General features: G+C 45.7%; 2 protein-coding genes across 4 annotated transcripts in view; one reads left to right on the plus strand and one right to left on the minus strand.

Annotated features, from left to right (window-relative positions):
* The window catches only part of FMC1 (formation of mitochondrial complex V assembly factor 1), a 52,945-nt gene that overhangs the window by 15,282 nt on the left and 17,804 nt on the right, over positions 1-19,859 (plus strand). The window lies entirely within an intron of this gene.
* LOC143788581 (uncharacterized) lies at positions 6,201-10,913 on the minus strand. Of its 3 annotated transcripts, XM_077278362.1 has the most exons (4): positions 10,490-10,913; positions 10,102-10,294; positions 9,785-9,941; positions 6,201-9,664 (listed from the first exon to the last, which is right to left on the minus strand). In XM_077278362.1, the coding sequence occupies exons 3-4, from the start codon at positions 9,910-9,912 to the stop codon at positions 8,026-8,028; spliced, it is 1,767 nt and encodes a 588-aa protein (XP_077134477.1). In that variant the 5' UTR covers positions 9,913-9,941; positions 10,102-10,294; positions 10,490-10,913; the 3' UTR covers positions 6,201-8,025. The 3 variants fall into 3 exon arrangements, with proteins under 3 accessions (XP_077134477.1, XP_077134475.1, XP_077134476.1); XM_077278360.1 differs by having other exon boundaries at positions 10,102-10,913; XM_077278361.1 differs by having other exon boundaries at positions 9,785-10,913.

The raw sequence follows: 19,859 nt of genomic DNA on the forward strand, positions 1-19,859 counted from the left end.
AAAAAAAAAAAAGTACTTTTTCATTTTTACGGATCAATTTGGGAAGCACCTGAGCCCTGGCGTGCCCCCAAACAGTGGTTCCCCCCACATATGGGGTATCGGCGTACTCAGGACAAATTGTACAATAACTTTCGGGGGCCAGTTTCTCCTTTTACCCCTGGGAAAATAAAAAATTGTTGCTAAAATATCATTTTTGTGACTAAAAATGTAAATGTTCATTTTTTCCTTCCATGTTGCTTCTGCTGCTGTGAAACACCTGAAGGGTTAATAAACTTCTTGAATGTGGTTTTGAGCACCTTGAGGGGTGCAGTTTTTAGAATAATGTCACTTTTGGGTATTTTCAGCCTTATAGACCCCTCAAACTGACTTCAAATGTGAGGTGGTCCCTAAAAAAAATGGTTTTGTAAATTTTGTTGTAAAAATGAGAAATTGCTGGTCAAATTTTAACCCTTAGGCCACGTTCACACTTTGCGGCCTGCTCTGCGGGTTAATCCCGCAGCGGAATTGATAAATCTGCAGGGCAAAACCGCTGCGGTTATCCCTGCAGATTTATCGCGGTTTGTTCCGCGGTTTCCGCTGCGGGTTTCCGCCTATACTATTGATGCTGCATATGCAGCAATATGCAGCATCAATAGTAATGTAAAAAATAATAAAAATTGGCTATACTCACCCTCCGATGTCCGGATCTCCTCGGTGCTGCAGGCGGCTGTGCCGACAAGGACCTTCGTGACGTCAGTCATGTGACCGCGGCGTCATCACGGTCATGTGACCGCGACGTCACCACAGGTCCTGCTCGCACAGCAACTGAGACCGGACGCCGCGGGCAGCGCTGAGAGGTGAGTATAGCATCATTTTTTATTTTAATTCTTTTTTTTACACCAAAATATGGTTCCCAGGGCCTGGAGGAGAGTCTCCTCTCCTCCACCCCGGGTACCATATGCACATTATCCGCTTAACTTCCCGCAATGTGAGCACAGCCCCATGCGGAAAGTGAGTGGATCAATGCATTTCTATGGGTGCAGAATCGCTGCGATTCTGCACCAAGAAGTGACATGCTCCTTCTTTTTTTCCGCAGAAAAGCCGCGCGGCTTTTTCCGTGGAAATCCGCAGCGTGGGCACAGCGGGTTTTGTTTTCCATAGGGTAACATTGTACTGTACCCTGCGTGGAAAACTGCTGCGGATCCGCAGTGTCGGATCCGCGGCAAAACCCGCAAAGTGTGAACGTAGCCTTATAACTTCCTAGCAAAAAAAAATGTTGTTTCCAAAATTGTGCTGATGTAAAGTAGACATGTGGGTAATGTTATTTATTAACTATTTAGTGTCACATAACTCTCTGGTTTAACAGAATAAAAATTCAAAATTTGAAAACTGCTACATTTTCGTCAAATTTCCACTTTTTTTCACAAATAAACACAAAAATTGTCAACCTAAATTTACCACTAACATGAAGCCCAATATGTCACGAAAAAACAATCTCAGAACCTCTAGGATCCGTTGAAGCGTTCCCGAGTTAAAGGGACACTGGTCAGAATTGCAAAAAATGGCCAGGTCATTAGGGTCAAAATAGGCTGGGTCATGAAGGGGTTAAAAATTTAGCGATGCAAAAAATGATGCTTGCGATCATCGTATCACAGAACAAAAAGTGGTATAAAACACGATAAAAAAGACTAATGTAAATAAAGATGGTAGCGCTGAAACGGTCATCTTGTCCCAACAAAAAACGAGCCACCATACAGCTCCATCAGCTCAAAAATAAAAAAAGTTATAGCTCTCAGAATAAAGTGATGCAAAAATAATTATTTTCTATAAAATTGTTTTTAGTGTGTAAAAGCGCCAAAACATAAAACAACGTTATAAATGTGGTATCGCTTTAATCGTACTGACCAGTTTGCAAGTTTTACTCAGCAACATCCTTTGCTGCTTGTTTCTGGAAAACACCCATGGACTCAAAATCGTCACTACATCTGTAGATAAATTTACAAAGGGGTATAATTTCCAAAATGGGGTCACTTGGGATTCTGCTCTTCTAGCTCTTAGGGACTCTGCACATGGAGTGCGGAAACTATTAAAGAAAATTCTGCGCTCCAGCATGTCTTCTGTACAACAGTACTGCTTAGCCATTCGACGAGACTCTGAAGGGACGGAGCACTAGTTGCCAATAGCATTCCTTCACACCTGAATCTCGCCGTATGGCTAAACAGTACTGTACAGCCAGATTTTGGGTATTTCTCCATTCAGCAGAAATTATGGGACAAACTTTGGTGCCATTTTTACCAATTTCCTAGTGTGAAAATATAAAATCTGGGGCTAAAACTACATTTTGGTGGTAAAAAAACATAATATAATGGTATAAAATTCTGTGACCCACCTGTGGTGTAAATATGATCACTGCACCACAGTGATCATATTGAACTGATTAAGAGGCGTAGTTTGTAAAATGGGGTCTCTTATGGGGGGCTTCTGCTGTTCTGGCACGTCAGGGACTCAGCCAATGTGACACCGTCAAACCAGTCTAGCAAATTGTGAGCAACAATATGGCGCTTCTTCACTCTAGGCTATGTGCACACGTCTGGAAATGCAGGAATTTCCGAGCCAATTCCGCAACTGTGCCACGGGTAAAACGCATGCGGAATTGGTATGCGTTTTCCCGCTAAACACTAGCGTTTTACAAGCGTAATTATCTTGCAGAATGCCAGCGTTTTCCAAGCGATCTGTAGCATCGCTTGGAAAACTGATTGACAGGTTGGTCACACTTGTCAAACATAGTGTTAGACAAGTGTGACCAACTTTTTACTATTGATGCTGCCTATGCAGCATCAATATTAAAAAGATCTAATGTTAAAAATAATATAAAAAAAAAAAATCGTTATATTCTCACCTTCCGGCACCTCCCGCTGCGTTCCAGGTCCTTGCGATGCTCCCGTTCCCAATAATGCCTCGCGGCAGTGACCCCAGATGACGTAGTGGTCTCATGAGACCTCTACGTCATCACAGGTCATTGCCGCAAAGCATCCCTGGGAACGGGAGAATCGCGAGGAGCAGGAAGCTGCGAGGGACGCCAGAAGGTGAGAATATCACGATTTTTTCTTTTTATTCTTTTTTTTCTTTTTTTTTTTTACAGGTATATGGTTCCCAGGGCCTGGAGGAGAGTCTCCTCTCCTCGACCCTGGGTACCAACCGCACATGATCCGCTTACTTCCCGCATAGTGGGCATAGGCACATGCGGGAAGTAAGCGGAACAGTGCATTCCTATGTGTGCGGAATCCCCGCTATTCCGCACAAAGAATGAACATGCTGCGTTTTTTCCCTTCCCCGTGACAGCACCGTTACATGAGAGAGATGGCTCCCACCCCCAGGAACAGGAAACCTGCAGCAGAGATCAAAGATGGTGGGCGGCACCTCTCTCCTCAGTTTTGTTTCCTGCCTGCGACGCTGAATCTGGAGGGATCTCTGGCAGTGCTGGTCCGGAGACCAAGGTCCGCGGTGGGAGCAGCTGGGTCGGAGCGCGCGCGTCACTTACGGACCCTGGGGCTGTGTCTGAGGCGTCCTTCCCGCTGCGGGCTCCCCGGCGGCCGCTACTGGCCGGAGGCTGGGCCGCGGTAGGGATGTGCCCATCACGAAGCTGGCGCTAAAGTGAATGGGACGACTTCCGGTTCAAACAGGAAGTGACGTCGCACGCCGAGTAAGAGTGGTGTGCTGACACTCCCGGAGGCGAGAGAGAGTTCAGGGACGCTCACACCGCTCTCACCCTATACTATTTAAAGAGGCAGAGCACAAGCAACGGTGGTAGTAGCCTCCCTGGCAGAATGGCGGACCCGACCTCGGAATCGCCTGTTCCAGTGGAAAGCAACCCACAGGCTGCCATGGTACTGAGGTTTTGGTGGGTGAGTGCCTTTGTAAGGCAAAAAACACGTCAGTAATAGTGTCTTTCTGTGTCATGTTATGCAGGGAAAAAAGCTACGGACAAACAAAAAAATAAAGTGTGTGCACTCTGATAAAGCTCTCCCTAAAACATATGAGAAGCGGATTTGCCAATCATGTATAGATAAAACTGTGGCCGAGGAGTCATCATCCTTACTCCAAAACATAAAGGCTATTGTTAGGGATGAAGTTAAAATCACAGTAAAAGAGCAAATGAAACAGCATGGTTTACATAGCTCTGAAAATCCACCTTCTACGCCTGGCCAAAATTCTGATATGGAATCTGAAGGTGAACCGGGGGAATTACCACCCGGTGATGACTCAGACTTAAGGTACCGTCACACTAAGCAACGTCGCCAGCGATCTGTGACGTTGCAGCGTCCTAGGGAGCGATATCGCTGTATTTGACACGCAGCAGCGATCAGAATCCCGCTGTGAAATTGCTGGTCGCTGCTAGAAGGTCTGCACATTATTTGGTCGCTAGGTCGCCGTGTATCGCCGTGTTTGACAGCAAAAGCAACCATACCAGCGATATTTTACACTGGTAACCAGGGTAAACATCGGGTTACTAAGCGCAGGGCCGCGCTTAGTAACCCGATGTTTACCCTGGTTACCAGCGTAAAAGTTAAAAAAACAAACAGCACATACTCACCAGCGCGTCCCCCAGCCTCTGCTTCCTGACACTGACTGAGCGCCGGCCCTAAACTGAAAGTGAAAGCACAGCGGTGACGTCACCGCTGTGCTGTTAGGGCCGGAGCTCAGTCAGTGTCAGGAAGCAGAGGCTGGGGGACGCGCTGGTGAGTATGTACTGTTTGTTTTTTTAACTTTTACGCTGGTAACCAGGGTAAACATCGGGTTACTAAGCGCGGCCCTGCGCTTAGCAACCCGATGCTTACCCTGGTTACCCGGGGACCTCGGCATCGTTGGTCGCTGGAGAGCTGTCTGTGTGACAGCTCTCCAGCGACCAAACAGCGACGCTGCAGCGATCTGCATCGCTGTCGCTATCGCTGCAGCGTCGCTTAATGTGACGGTACCTTTAGACTCTTCAGATGAAGAGTGTGGTCGCCCGTATGTATATCTGAAGATGTGAGGAAGCTACTTAAGCTAGTTAGATCTCCTCTGGGGGTCGAAACACCAAAAGAACAAAAATCAATCCAGGACTCTATTTAGCAATCTGGAGGGAAAAAAACGGAGAGTTTTTCCTTTCCTTGATAATGTATTAAACTTAATTAAAAAAGCCAAATAAAAAAATATCAGTCCCTCAGGCCCTTAAGCGTAAATATCCATTTGACGAAGAAATCTGCAACAAGTGGGAAAAAACACCTAAACTAGACGTGGCAATTGCGAGTACCTCCAGGGGCATAGTGCTTCCTTTCGAGGACATGGGAGCTTTAAAAGATCCTCTTGACAAAAAGGCGGATGCCTTCCTAAAGCCAGGGGTAGCCGCCACTTGCACGGCTCGGGCATGGTTAAATGGTTAGAAGAACTGAGCGAGCAAATAAGGCTGGTTTCACACTTGCGTTTTTGAACGCATGCGTTTTTTAAAAAAAACGCATGGTGCAAAAACGCATGTAAACGCATGTAAACGCTGCGTTTTTTTGACGCATGCGTTAAACGCGTGTGTCCAAAAAACGCAGCGTTTACACGCGTTTACATGCGTTTTTGCATGCGTTTGCGTTTTTTTAACATTTTTCCAAAAAAAAAAAAAAAAAACCCCAGACACAACCAATGGGAATAGAGAGGGCGTATATGATTGTCTCTCAATATATTGACCCTAGGGGAACAGAAATTTTCAGAGCTTGCTACTGTTTCCGGTGTCACGATGGATCTTTCTATGGATAACTTTTATTTCAAACTGGAGTTCAGCTTCAAGATTTTCATTGCCTGTGTTTTTGCTTGGGAGCAAGACCGAAACCGCCAAAGATGGAGAAGGAGACAGCGTCGGCGTTTTTGGAGGCACCCCATCATTGAAGTGCGTGAGAGCCGTGGAGCATATCACACGCTCTATGCGGAGCTGAATGCCAACCCGGAGAAATTCCAGGATTATACCAGAATGTCTCAAGATTCTTTCCGGGATTTACTGGCTCGTGTTGAAGGATCCATAAGGCGACAGGACACACGGCTCCGTAGAGCGATTCCACCTGAGGAACGTCTGTTAGTGACATTACGGTACGTTCCTAAACTAAACCAATGACCGTCAACTTTGTTGTTATGACATGTTTTCTATGTTTTTTTTTTTTTATTATTTATTTTTTTTTAAAACACACCATTAGAACCGATTTTTAATTTTTTTTGTTTTTGTTTCTTTTTCTTCTAGATTTCTTGCCACAGGAGAGAGTTTATCTTCCCTGCACTTCCAATATCGCCTTGGAATCTCAACCCTCTCCGGAATTGTTGTGGACACCTGTCGTGCGTTATGGAATGCACTCCGTGAGGAGTTTATACCCGTACCCACCGTGGACATGTGGCGGGAAATTTCAACTACATTTTTGAACGTGTGTGATTTCCCAAACTGTTTAGGGGCGGTGGATGGAAAGCACATCCGCATTGTCAAACCGGCCAGAACCGGATCTGAGTTTTATAATTATAAAAAATATTTTTCGGTAGTGCTTATGGCAATAGCGGATGCGGAGTGTCGCTTCATCGCCGTGGATATTGGAGCTTTTGGCCGTGGCAATGATTCCCAAACCTTCAAGAGCTCGGATATGGGCCGTCGGTTGTATGGCAACAATTTTAATTTTCCCCCTCCACAGCCTCTCCCCAACACTCAAGGCCCACCGCTGCCATTTGTTATGGTTGGGGATGAGGCCTTCCAAATGTGTGAAAATCTCCTGAAGCCCTATTCTAGTAGGGACTTGGACCACACTAGAAGAATATTCAACTACAGACTGACCAGGGCCAGAAGAACCGTAGAGTGCAGCTTTGGCATTCTTGTTGCTAAATGGCGCATTCTTGCAACAGCCATCAATCTAAAAGTGGAAACAGTGGACGAGGTGGTCAAAGCCTGTGTGGTGCTACACAATTATATAATGGCTAAGGAGCGACCCCACATTGAACTTGATGAACCTGTTGCACACCCATTGCCTGATTTTCAGCATCACCCGATGCGGTCAACTGCAGCCGTTGGTCTTATGCGGGACCAATTTGCGGCCTATTTTGTGTCCGATATTGGACGTGTGTCATGGCAGGACAATGTTGTTTAAATGTCCTGTTGTATGTTTATGTTTACCAATTATTAAACACTGATAAACATTTTTCTAATTAATAAACTTTTTTGTGTTCACCATGTCTAATATCTTTTTCCTGTCTAAACAAAGGTTGACCAAAGATGGGCAGTAGATATGTATATCATATTTTGTAATCCAAAACCAGGAGTGGGTGATAGTTGTTGAGGTAATAAATTTTAAATTTTTCATCGTAATTTACCTATGTTGCACTCCCTATTTTGGTTTTCAAAGAATGATATAAACCACGGGCCCCATACTTATAATAATGGTACAAAATTTTTAATTATTTTTATTTATTAATTCTAATATTGTTGACGTCATTGCGTCAAGACTGTCACGGTCTCTATATCCATCAAGTCAAGTGTAAGCAATAATAAATTCATGATAAACATATACATGATCATGAATTCACAATTTCTTACACCTGGCCTGGTGAGCATAGATATGTAGAGTGTGAGAACACTTGTCCCATCTGTTTGACAACCATTGTCACATAATGAGCTATATAGAATATGGTGAATATACAAGGCAGTAATCAACTTAATCGGTCAGGTATATATTTTGACATATGACCGTTTCAGTTAATTTCTGAACTTGATTTCCACCATTTTCTCTTTGTACAGTGACACTACACTAGGTACAAAAATAAAAGAGTATGGAAATAAATACTATTTTTTTGGCCAACTCATATCTGTATACTAAAGAAACACATATAGATGTTGTCTTGTATTTTATACTACTGGAGATATGTGTAGGCCAAAAGAATAAGTGTGTGATGAAGTTTATTGGTGTGTATTGAGAGAGGTGATAGACACAATAAACCAAACATAATTTTTTCAAATAAACTTTTTTTTTATTGAGGAAAAAGAAAACAAATTTATTTTTTGGTACCGCGCCGGGTTGAACCACGCCGGCTTGGGGTTGAGTAACGTAACTGGGGGGTATTCAGAACTGAAGCCTGGCTCACCATGGAGGAGGCAGAGGTGGCAGGAGAATGGGCAACAAAACTTGAAGGGTCTGGAAGTTCGGGGATGGGGCTTAAAACATGAGGGGCTTGAGACACACTGGAATGTTGAGACACATCGGTAGGTGATGGGGGAGGAATAATCAAAGTTTTTTGTTTTTTATGCGTTTTGCCAGTTTTACGTTGGGTTTTCCGGGTTGGGGGAAGTCTTCTTGGGCTATGTTGTACAGTGTGGGCGGGAGACACGTCAGGACCCGGCTCCACACAGTCAGTCTCCATTGTGGAGCGCTCGGCAATGTCTGAGTCCAATGGGGGGAAAGATAAACTCACGCCTGGGTCCTGGTGCCTCGTTGGGGGTGGGGAAACAAAAACCCTTCCAGGATCCTGGTGCCTCGTTGGGGGGGGGGGGGAAACAAATCCCATAACAGTGTCCTGCTGCATTGCTGGTGGGGGGGAACATAAAGCCATGGATGTGTCCTGCTGCATCAGGGTGGGTCCTGCCTGGAAAGGTATGGCTTGGTCGTGCTGCATCATGGGGGGCCCGGTGCGATACGCCATGGATGGGTCCTGCTGCATCGGGGGGTGTCCTGCCAGGAAAGCAACGCCTCGGTCCTGCTGCATCGGGGTGGGTCCGGTCCGGTATGCAACGCCTCGGTCCTGCTGCATCGGGGTGGGTCCGGTCCGGTATGCAACGCCTCGGTCCTGCTGCATCGGGGTGGGTCCGGTCCGGTATGCCAGGCCTCGGTCCTGCTGCATCTGGGGTGGGCCGGTCCGATATTGCATGGATGGGTCCTGCTGCATCGGGAGGGTGCCGGCCCGATAAGCCATGCCAGGGTCCTGCGTCCTCGTGGTGTCAGCGGAGGAGGTCCAAGCCGGAGCAGCGGTCGTCACGGTGGTGGCGGTGGGATGTCCAACAGCACTCGTCATCGTGTTGGCGCTGTAGTGGAGTACACCTGTAGAGGGAATAGAGGTGGCCGTGCAGTGGTATGCAGCAGAGGTAGGAATAGTGTTTACTTGTGACAGTGACGGCACAGTTGGATAGGCCGCCACATTACGACTCTGACTCTGCTGCATAGCCTGCACAAAAGCAACATTGCAGGCCTGCATCACACTCAGCTGGAGATCAGGGCTAAGGTGTTCCGACATGCCCTCTAGGATTTGATTGAAAAAATGCTGAGCTGGCTTATTGAGGTCGGCTTTCAATTGATCAACGCTTTTGGCGACATCCTGGATGCGGCAATTTAAGAGATTATGGTTCGCATCCATTCTGTCACCTAAAGCCTTGATAGCATCATGTAAAACCGAGCTCAAGTGTAAAAACTCGGGCATGAGGGACCTATCCGAAGCCCTCTGTCGCTGCCGGGATGAGCCCGCCAAAATGGGTGCAGCGAAAGAGGACTGCGAAAGGGGAAGACCTGATGGGCCAGCCCCCTGGTCTCCAGTGAGTGTGGAAGACCCACCTGGTGCTGCGCTGCTGGATGGCTGGGACGGGTCCGTGGCTTCCGGCTGAAGGACCGCTCCAGCACCTGTGGCGACAGTCGTGCAGTGTGTGCTGTGAAAAAACAAAACAGAAAATTAATACCAAACTACAACAAGACGGTACATCCTGTGGAATTAAAAGTGACAGATTATGTCAATGCAATACAACCGGAGGCATGTGAGAAATACTTACGTTCTCATGAGAAGGACCGGTCTCAGGAAGGCCAACACACGGTGGTATTTGTAGAGCCGGTGCCTTGCTCCGGAACCACTAGCTGCACTCTTCTCTGCACGTAGGTCACAGTTGAAGCGGTCCTTCATGGAACGCCAACGTGTCCTTACTTTTTCCACTGTGAAATAACAATAAAATATAATGGTCAGAATAAGAACTTTTGGCCGTGCTCTTGTGACTGTGTGTGATGACAGAAACTACGAAAAGTTTCTTTCATCACACACAGTCAAGAGAGCATGGCCAAGGTCTGTTGCTTCACACTACCGTGCAATACTTACCAAATGCATTACGGACCCGTGGCGTGGAATTCTCCCAGCCATCCCACAACGCTTGGGCCACCTCACTCCACAAACGACGGAGAACACTATTGACGGCGTGCTGTTGATCCCGGCTGTCCCACAACGGGACTCGCTCCTGGACCAGACTGATCAGCAGGTCATTATCAATCCGGTCGTCGTCCCGTTGTGAAACCTAAAATTAAAACAAAATCATTTAAGTTTGCTCAACCACATTTGTAAAAAATAAGACACGAAGATGAGAAAGGGCAGGAATATGAAAGACAACTTTCAGAAAAGGATGATATAAGAAATATGTATAGAAAAACAAGGGTACAGAAAGGAAGTTAAAAGAATATTACAATAAGGACAGTCTGCCTGGTATACATACCCGCTGCCGTCTTCCACCTGGACCTTGACTCCGCTGCTCAGTACCTCTCTGTCCCTCTGTTGAAGTGCTCTATAAAATTAAAAAAAAAAAATTGCCTCATGTGTCGATGTGACAGTCAATACTTACCAAGCTGACGTACAAAAAACATACCTCGCTCACGTGATCCACTTCTGATTGACGTGGTTGGAACTCCTCATCAGACGAGGAAACCGGAGAAGACATTCTGATGCGTGTTGAAAGAAAAAAAATAGAAGAAATTAGGAGATGTAGATCCAAAAAATTGAAAATGAATGCATTGGCTAGGATATACTCACATTGCTCTGTGTCTTGTCCAAGAATGCGTCCGGGCAGGGTGCTGTCTTCTTTGGAGTCTGATGAGAAGTGACCAGAAACTTCCCCCCACCTTCCCTTTATAACCTTGCTGCTATGGGAGAGTCTTATCAGTGTCTAGACATCTTTATCTACAGTTAATTCAGTGGTGCCAAAAAAAACGCATGCATCAAAAAAACGCATGCAAACGCATGTCAAAAAAAACGCATGCGTCTCCATTGACTCCAATGCATTTTTTTGTCCAAAAAAAACGCATGTAAACGCATGCGTTTTTTTAGGAAAAAAAAACGCCCCTCAAAATACTACAAGTTGCATTTTATAAAATGAACGCATGCAGTTAAAAAACGCATGCGTTCACAAACGCATGCAAACGCGTACACCAAAAAACGCATGCGTTTTCAATGTTAAATATAGGGGAAAAAAACGCATGCGTTTTTTTGGTAAAAAACGCAGCGTTCAAAAACGCAAGTGTGAAAGCAGCCTAAGAGACAAGTGTCCAAGAGATAGACTCTTGGAAGTAATACCCTCATTACAAAATGCGGCGGGTTTCCTAGCGGATGCCGCCATTGACTCGGTACGTTTTTCTGCCCGTGCTTGTGCTCTCTCCAAGTCTGGTAGAAGAGCATTATAGTTAAAAAATTGGACTGCTGACTTTCAGTCAAAAGTTAAACTGTGCGCAGTCCCTTGTGAAGGGCAATATTTGTTTGGAAAAGCATTAGACGAAATTCTAGAGAAAGCGTCGGATAAGAAAAAAACACTTCCCTCCTCCCCCCTTCTCAAGACGCCGTTGGAGTGATACTCGACAATCCTTTCGGGGATCAGGGAAAGCAGGCCGGGGCCGGCCAGGGGACAAGTCTATGCGAGGAAAGTCCTGGAACGAGAGAAGAGAGAGAGGATTCCTCTACAATAAGCCCCCTCAAAAACCAGACCCCGAACAACAATGACGCCGAGTTCTGGGTGGGGGGAAGGCTTCGGTTCTTTGTCCATCAGTGGGAAAAATAACAAACCTCACAATAGATAATCGGTCTATTATCTGAAGGCCTATGGTTAAAATTCATCACCCCCCCCTCCTCAACGAGTAAAAATCACCCATGTGGCCAAAAGAAACCAAGTACTATTAGAGAGGGAAGTTCATCTCCTTATGGCAAAAGAAGTCCTCATGAAAGTACCAGCACAAGAGATAGGAAAGGGGTTTTACAGCACCCTGTTCCTCACTCAAAACCGGATTGTTCACTAAGAACTATTTTCAATTTAAAATCACTGAACCTATACATCCGAGTAGAAAAATTAAAAATAGAAACATTAAAAACAACGGTAAAACTCCTATATCCAGGCTGTTACATGGCAGTGATAGATCTCACAGATGCTTACTACCATGTTCCAATTTGCATAGAACATCAACAATTCTTGAGGTTGGTAGTACAGCTGGATCAAATTCCCTGTGATGTATTGTACATAGTCTGTTTAGAGTCTTGTGCTTGGGTGCGAGGAAGACACAGTAGACACAGGTTTAGTTATGACTTGCTTGTATTACTGCATACAAGTATGCCACAGGAAAGAAGGCTTTACACAATTGCAGGTACACAGGCAGGAGACATGGCAGATGACACGGCAGATCAGAATAAATGTTGAGTTCAACATGAAGCACAAACTGGTTCAGAGTCTCTCTCTGTGTTACTTCCCTTGCAAATGTAGATTAGCATGCAGCAGAGTTCCAGTGTCCACAAATACCAAGTCCAGACTTCCAGGAGCAGGTCACAGGCTGACTGCAGACATGATTCAGAAGCACTGATTGAACAGCTGAGGCTCCTTATAAAGGCAAGAGACAGAGAACAGGGCGGAAACAAGGAAGCTAGAAACTCCATACTGACTCAGGGCAAAGTAGCTACAACAAGACAAAGCAAAAATGGCGACGGAAAACTTAGGTTTCAATAACAGAAAACAACAGCAAATGTTGCAAAAATACTGAGAACCTTACATTACTCCCCCCTTAGGGACAGCCTCTGGATGACCTCAGAGCAGGCTTGTCTGGGTACCTCTGATGGAACTGGCGGAGTAAGCGAGGAGCATTAATGTTATTAACCGGTTCCCATGAGTTATCCTCAACTGGGTAACCCTGCCATTTAATCAGATATTGTAGCCGATTCCTATATAATCTGGAATCCAGAATCTTCTCAACCACAAATTCCTCCTGACCATCAATCAGCACCGGATCAGGATGGGGAGAAGAACGTCCAGGGAATGTATTGGGTACTGCTGCCTTTAGTAAGGAAACGTGAAAGACAGGGTGAATTTTCATAGTTCCGGGCAGTTGAAGACGGCAAGCAACGGCACTTACAATCCTACTGATCTTATAGGGTCCAATGTACTTATGTCCCAATTTGGATGATGGGATTCTCAATTTAAGGTTTTTGGTTGATAGCCAGACCAAGTCTCCTACCTTGAAAGCTGGTGCAGGTTTGCAAAACTTATCTGCTGCTCTTTTATACCTTTCCTGAGCCAATTGCAGATTTTCCTTTAGCAGATCAATATTGCGTTGTAAAGACGTGATTCTTTCAGCCACAGCTGGCAATGGCGTATCTATGGGAAATTGAGGCAGAATGTTAGGATGATAACCTAGATTGGCATAAAAAGGAGACTGCTTAGTGGAAGCGCTCTGAGAGTTATTATAGGAGAACTCAGCCAGTGGAAGTAAATCCACCCAGTCATCCTGTAGGTGGCAGATAAAGCAGCGGAGATACTGCTCCAGGGTCTGATTAGTCCGTTCTGTTTGTCCATTAGTCTGGGGATGAAAAGCAGAAGAAAGGTTTACTTTAATGTCCAATGCGGCACAAAAATTCTGCCAAAACCTTGAAGTGAATTGCACTCCTCGATCAGAAATGACCTCATCTGGTACTCCATGCAAGCGAAACACATTTTGAATCATTAAATCTGATGTTTGTTTAGCAGTGGGTAAGCCGATGCAGGGAATAAAATGAGCCGCCTTTGTTAACCGATCCACTACCACTAGAATGGTGTTTTTCCCTTGCGAGGTTGGCAACTCCACAATGAAATCCATGGAAATGGATCCCCATGGACGGGTAGGGGTGGGTAGGGGTTGCAATAGACCCGTTGGCGAGGAACGTGGTGTCTTGCATCTCGCACAAACTTCACATGAAGTGACATAGTTTAGAACGTCCTTTCTGAAAGTGGGCCACCAAAAGAAACGTGAAAGAAATTCCTGTGTCTTTAGAACTCCTCTATGCCCAGCTATCTTAGAATCGTGGATGAGTTGCATTACTCTTAATCTGACCGTTTCAGGTATATACAGGCATTGCCCCTGAAACCACACACCACTCTTATAAACAAGACTTACGTCTCTAGGAGGTTGTGCCAGCAAAGAATCCGCATGGTATGCTTCCTTGATGTCTTTGAGTAGGTCTTGATTATGAATCACTCCCAGGAATCTAGAATCAGGAAGAATAGTCTTAGGAGGAGTAGGTGGACAGGTCTCTGTTGAATGGATCCTAGAGAGTGCATCAGCCTTTCCATTGTGCGATCCGGGCCTATAAGAGATTATGAAATTAAATTGGTTTAGGAAAAGATTCCAACGAACCTGACGAGGAGTCAGGCACTTAGCCGACCTTATAAATTCAAGGTTGCGGTGGTCAGTTAGGACGACTATTTGCTGTGCAGCTCCCTGAAGAAGGTGTCTCCATTCTTTGAATGCGGCAATAATAGCTAGCAATTCTCTATTGCCTACATCATAGTTCCTCTCAGCTGCAGATAACCGCTGGGAAAAGAAAGCACAGGGATGAAGCACATTCTTCTCACCTGTCCTCTGAGAGAGAATAGCTCCGATGGCACAGTCTGAGGCATCCACTTCTATTATAAAGGCAAGTTCAGGGTTGGGATGCACTAGGATAGCAGCTGTGGTAAATTTATCCTTCAGACTGGAAAATGCTTCTTGAGCTTGAGGGGTCCAAGTGAAGCTAGACGCTTTCCGGGTAAGTTGTGTGATAGGTGATACTACCTCAGAAAAATTCCTAATAAAACGTCTGTAGAAGTTGGCAAACCCGATGAAGCGCTGCACTTCCTTCACATTCTTAGGAACTGGCCAATTCTTGATGGCTTGGGTCTTGCTTCCATCCATACTAATTCCTTGTGTAGACATTACATACCCCAGAAATTGAATTTCGGTCCGATGGAATTCACACTTCTCAAGTTTAATGTAAAGATGGTTTTGTCTTAGGCGTTCTAAGACCATTCTCACGTGTCCATGATGTTCCTCTGTGGAGTTAGAAAAAATCAGAATATCATCCAGATAAATCACCACGAATGTATCCAAAAGATCCCTGAAAATGTCATTCACCAAGTGTTGGAAAGTGGCTGGGGCGTTACACAGACCGAAAGGCATAACTAGATATTCAAAGTGTCCGTAGCGTGACCTGAATGCAGTCTTCCATTCATCCCCAGGTCTAATACGGACCAAATTATAGGCCCCACGGAGGTCCAGTTTAGAAAAAATCTTGGCATGCCGTACTCTCTCCAATAACTCAGGAATCAATGGCAATGGATAACGGTTTCTAATAGTAACCTTATTGAGTTCCCGATAATCTATGCAGGGTCTAAGAGATCCATCTTTTTTGTTCACAAAGAAGATGGGTGCACCTGCAGGAGATGAAGAGTGGCGTATGAAGCCCTTGGCTAGATTTTCGTCAATATAGTCCTTCAACGCCTTTAATTCGGGCCCTGCCAGAGGGTAGATCTTACCAAAGGGTATTTCTGCTCCGGGCAATAATTCAATTGGACAATCGTATGGACGATGAGGGGGAAGCTGGTCAGCGTTCCTTTTGTCACATACATCCGCATACTCCTGGTATATAGCTGGTAGTTCAGAGACTGACGTGGGTCTCTTAGGAACCGAACAAGCTGAAACTTCTGGACCCATCTGTTTCTCTGGAAAATGCAGCTCCTTGGTCTCCCAGTTAATTGTAGGGTTCTGAGCCTGCAGCCATGGTAGCCCTAGAATAATGGGGAAGTGGGGAGAAGAGATGAGCATAAAAGACAGCCTCTCCTGATGATTCTTACCCATAAGGACCTTCAAAGGCTCTGTTTCTTGATCCACTGGTCCAGAGGTTAGCAGGGAACCATCCACAGTCTCCATCTGTAAAGGAGTAGCCTTCTTCACTGAACGTATCCCATGTTTCTGGGCAAAGGAGATGTCCATAAAATTACCGCTTGCCCCTGAGTCAATCATACCAGAGCTAGACACCCAGACCGAGTCAACCCAGAGCTTGATGGAAAGAAAGCAATGAGACTTGTTCTTACAGCTCAGCTGAGACACTGCTGAGGAAACTTGAAAAACTGCCGCATTTACACAGTCATCAGAATCCGAAATAACAGAGTTTAAGTCCGAGAAATCAGCATCTATCGCTGCAGATCTTTCTGGAGCCTGAGGTTCAGACATGACTGATCTCCTTTCACAACACTCACAGTGAATGACTGCTGCAGTAGTTTTACGAGAACGGCTGGGGCAGTTGATAATGAAGTGCCCTGACTTACCGCAATAGAAACATAGATTTTCCTTTAAGCGATGTTCTTTGCGTGCGTCACTAACCCGTCTCTGTAAAGAGTCTACCTGCATGGGTTCAGGTTCTGGTTCCCGTGTGATCTTGCTCAGAGGGTCCCTAGCTGGGGAGGAAGGTAGGAAATGGTTAATGCGATTATTTTCAGACCATCTCTCCTGTCTGCGTTCAGTAAGACGGGCATCAATACGGATGCAGTAGTTAATAAAGTCACCTAACGCAGTGGGAGGGTCAGCACGAGCAAGTTCATCTTTAATCATGGGAGACAACCCTTTCCGAAAGATAGATTTTTTGGCAGAACTGTCCCAAGTGGTATCGAGGGCCCATCTCTTGAAATCCAAGGCATATTCAACTACTGAGCGCTTACCTTGGCGCAAAGTTAACATGGCTGCTTCAGCTGTCGCACCTCGGTTAGGGTCATCAAACACCTGCCCCATGGCTGAAATGAAAGCATCCAAATTATTCAAACACTCATCCTCAGTCTCAATCAGGGGGTTTGCCCACATCAGAGCTTTGTTGGAGAGCAGCATAATTATAGTAAGCACTTTGGACCGTTCCGAGGTAAATTGCGAGGCATGTGCAGAAAAAAAAAGTTTGCATTGGTTAATAAACCCCCTGAAATTTTCACGTTCACCACCAAAATGAAAAGGGGGTAACTTGGGAAACCCAGATCCCGGAGGTAGGGGTGGTTCCCGGACTCGTTCCTCCAATGCCTCAATCCTGGCTCGTAAATCCTGAGTATTTTGTCCGAAAACTTGCAGATTGTGGTTGTTCAGATCCTGCAGACTTGCAAAGCTGGTCTTTAAAGCCTGTATATCCGCAATTATTGTATCGGTAATTCCACACAAGTCCTTTAAGCGAGCCTCCATTTTCCCAGATCCTTTAAGGCAGAAGTGCTAGAAAAGGAAAAAAAAAAGCACACAATAGTGTTTACCCGTGGTAACACACCTGGCTGGAAAGAAGGGAATGCGCTCACCTGAAATGGTTGTGAGAAGTCACAACCACTGTCATCACAGAAGGCATAAATGAAATATCTTCCCAGATCCTCTAAGGCAGAAATGCTGGAAGAGAAACAAGGGCGCACAATAGTGTTTACCTGTGGTAACACACCTGGCTGAAAATAAGAGAATGCGCTCACCTGAAATGGTTGTGAGAAGTCACAACCACTATCATCGCAGAAGTATACAGGATACACGGTCCACAGCAGACTCGGCGTCCTCAGACCCAGCAGACACTAAAGTTGGCTTCTGAATCTTGTGATGTATTGTACATAGTCTGTTTAGAGTCTTGTGCTTGGGTGCGAGGAAGACACAGTAGACACAGGTTTAGTTATGACTTGCTTGTATTACTGCATACAAGTATGCCACAGGAAAAAAGGCTTTACACAATTGCAGGTACACAGGCAGGAGACATGGCAGATGACACGGCAGATCAGAATAAACGTTGAGTTCAACATGAAGCACAAACTGGTTCAGAGTCTCTCTCTGTGTTACTTCCCTTGCAAATGTAGATTAGCATGCAGCAGAGTTCCAGTGTCCACAAATACCAAGTCCAGACTTCCAGGAGCAGGTCACAGGCTGACTGCAGACATGATTCAGAAGCACTGATTGAACAGCTGAGGCTGCTTATAAAGGCAAGAGACAGAGAACAGGGCGGAAACAAGGAAGCTAGAAACTCCATACTGACTCAGGGCAAAGTAGCTACAACAAGACAAAGCAAAAATGGCGACGGAAAACTTAGGTTTCAATAACAGAAAACAACAGCAAATGTAGCAAAAATACTGAGAACCTTACATTCCCACTCATTTACAGTACCATTGTCCTCCCTTCGGGGTATCAGTGGCCAATCGAATCTTTACAAAAGTAATTTCAGAGATAGCATCGTTTGTGAGGATGGAAAATATCCTACTAGTACCCTATCTAGACTATTTTCTCCTTATAGCAGACAACCAGAGAGACTAAAGGCAGTCACAAAAGTACGGGACCTGCTGTCCAAGCTGGGATGGATAATAAACTTAAAAAAATCAAGAATGTTTCCAGTCCAGATACAAGAATTCCTTGGGATTCAGCTAAACTTGATCAAACAAGTTTGTGTCCTTCCAGACAGGAAAATCGAAGTCATAATACAAAAGATAAAACAAACAGATGGCCCGGTCTCTCGGTAAGGGAAGCCATGTCCCTTCTAGGGATGTTAACGGCAACAATTCCAGCGGTTCAATGGGCACAACTGGATTCAAGGGAGTTACAGTGGCAGATCCTGGCCGAACAGGAAAAAAGCCCCTACAATCTAAATCAGAAAATCGTCCTATGGCCACAAGTTCGGGACTCTTTAAATTGGTGGCAAAAATCCGAACATTTAAAAAAAAGGGGGTGCCATGGTCGGTCCAAAATCCATTGGTACTAACCACGGATGCGAGCCCATTAGGCTGGGGGGCGCACTTAACAGATCAGATTCTGCAAAGCCGGTGGGATCCTCAAATGGAGACCGCATCCTCCAACCTAAAAGAACTAATGGCAGTAAGGCAGGCAATTCTTCAAACAGAAGAAAACATCAAAGGAAGGCACTTAGTGGTATTGTCCGACAACAGTACAGCAGTCTCATACATAAATCGACAAGGGGGAACAAGATCGAGGTCTCTGTTGGAAGAGGCCAAAAGACTTTTCTTGGGCAGAAAACCACTTCTTATCATTGACAGGCACACACCTAAAGGGGATGGACAACCTTGTTGCAGACTTCTTAAAGGGAACCTGTCACCCCCAAAATCGAGGGTGAGGTAAGCCCACCAGCATCGGGCTTATCTACAGCATTCTGGAATGCTGTAGATAAGCCCCCGATGTAGCCTAAAAGATCACAAAAAGAGGTTAGATTATACTCACCCAGGGGCGGTCCAGTCCGATGGGTGTCGCAGTCCGGTCCGGCGCCTCCTATCTTCATCAGATGACATCCTCTTCTGGTCTTCACACTCCGGCGCAGGCGTACTTTGTCCTGTTAAGGGCAGAGCAAAGTACTGCAGTGCACAGGCGCCGGGCCTCTCTGACCTTTGCCTGCGCACTGCAGTACTTTGCTCTGCCCTCAACAGGGCAGACAAAGTACGCCTGCCCCAGAGCCGCAGCGTGAAGACCAGAAGAGGACGTCATCTGATGAAGATAGGAGGCCCCGGACCGCGACGCCCATCGGATCGGAACGCCCACCCAGGTGAGTATAATATAACCACTTTTTCTCATCTTTTAGGTTACATCGGGGGCTTATCTACAGCATTCCAGAATGCTGTAGATAAGCCCCTGATGCTGGTGGGCTTAGCTCACCTTCGATTTTGGGGGTGACAGGTTCCCTTTAAGCAGGCACGTGCTGCACCAGGGCGAGTGGTCGTTAAATGAGGAAATGTTTTGGAGAAATCTGCGCCATCTGGGGTACTCCACAAGTGGATCTCTTTCCACAAAACAAAACCGGAAGGTAAAGAGATTCTATTCCCT

Source organism: Ranitomeya variabilis, chromosome 8 (genome assembly GCF_051348905.1).
Source record: "Ranitomeya variabilis isolate aRanVar5 chromosome 8, aRanVar5.hap1, whole genome shotgun sequence".
Classification (NCBI taxonomy): Eukaryota; Metazoa; Chordata; class Amphibia; order Anura; family Dendrobatidae; genus Ranitomeya; species Ranitomeya variabilis.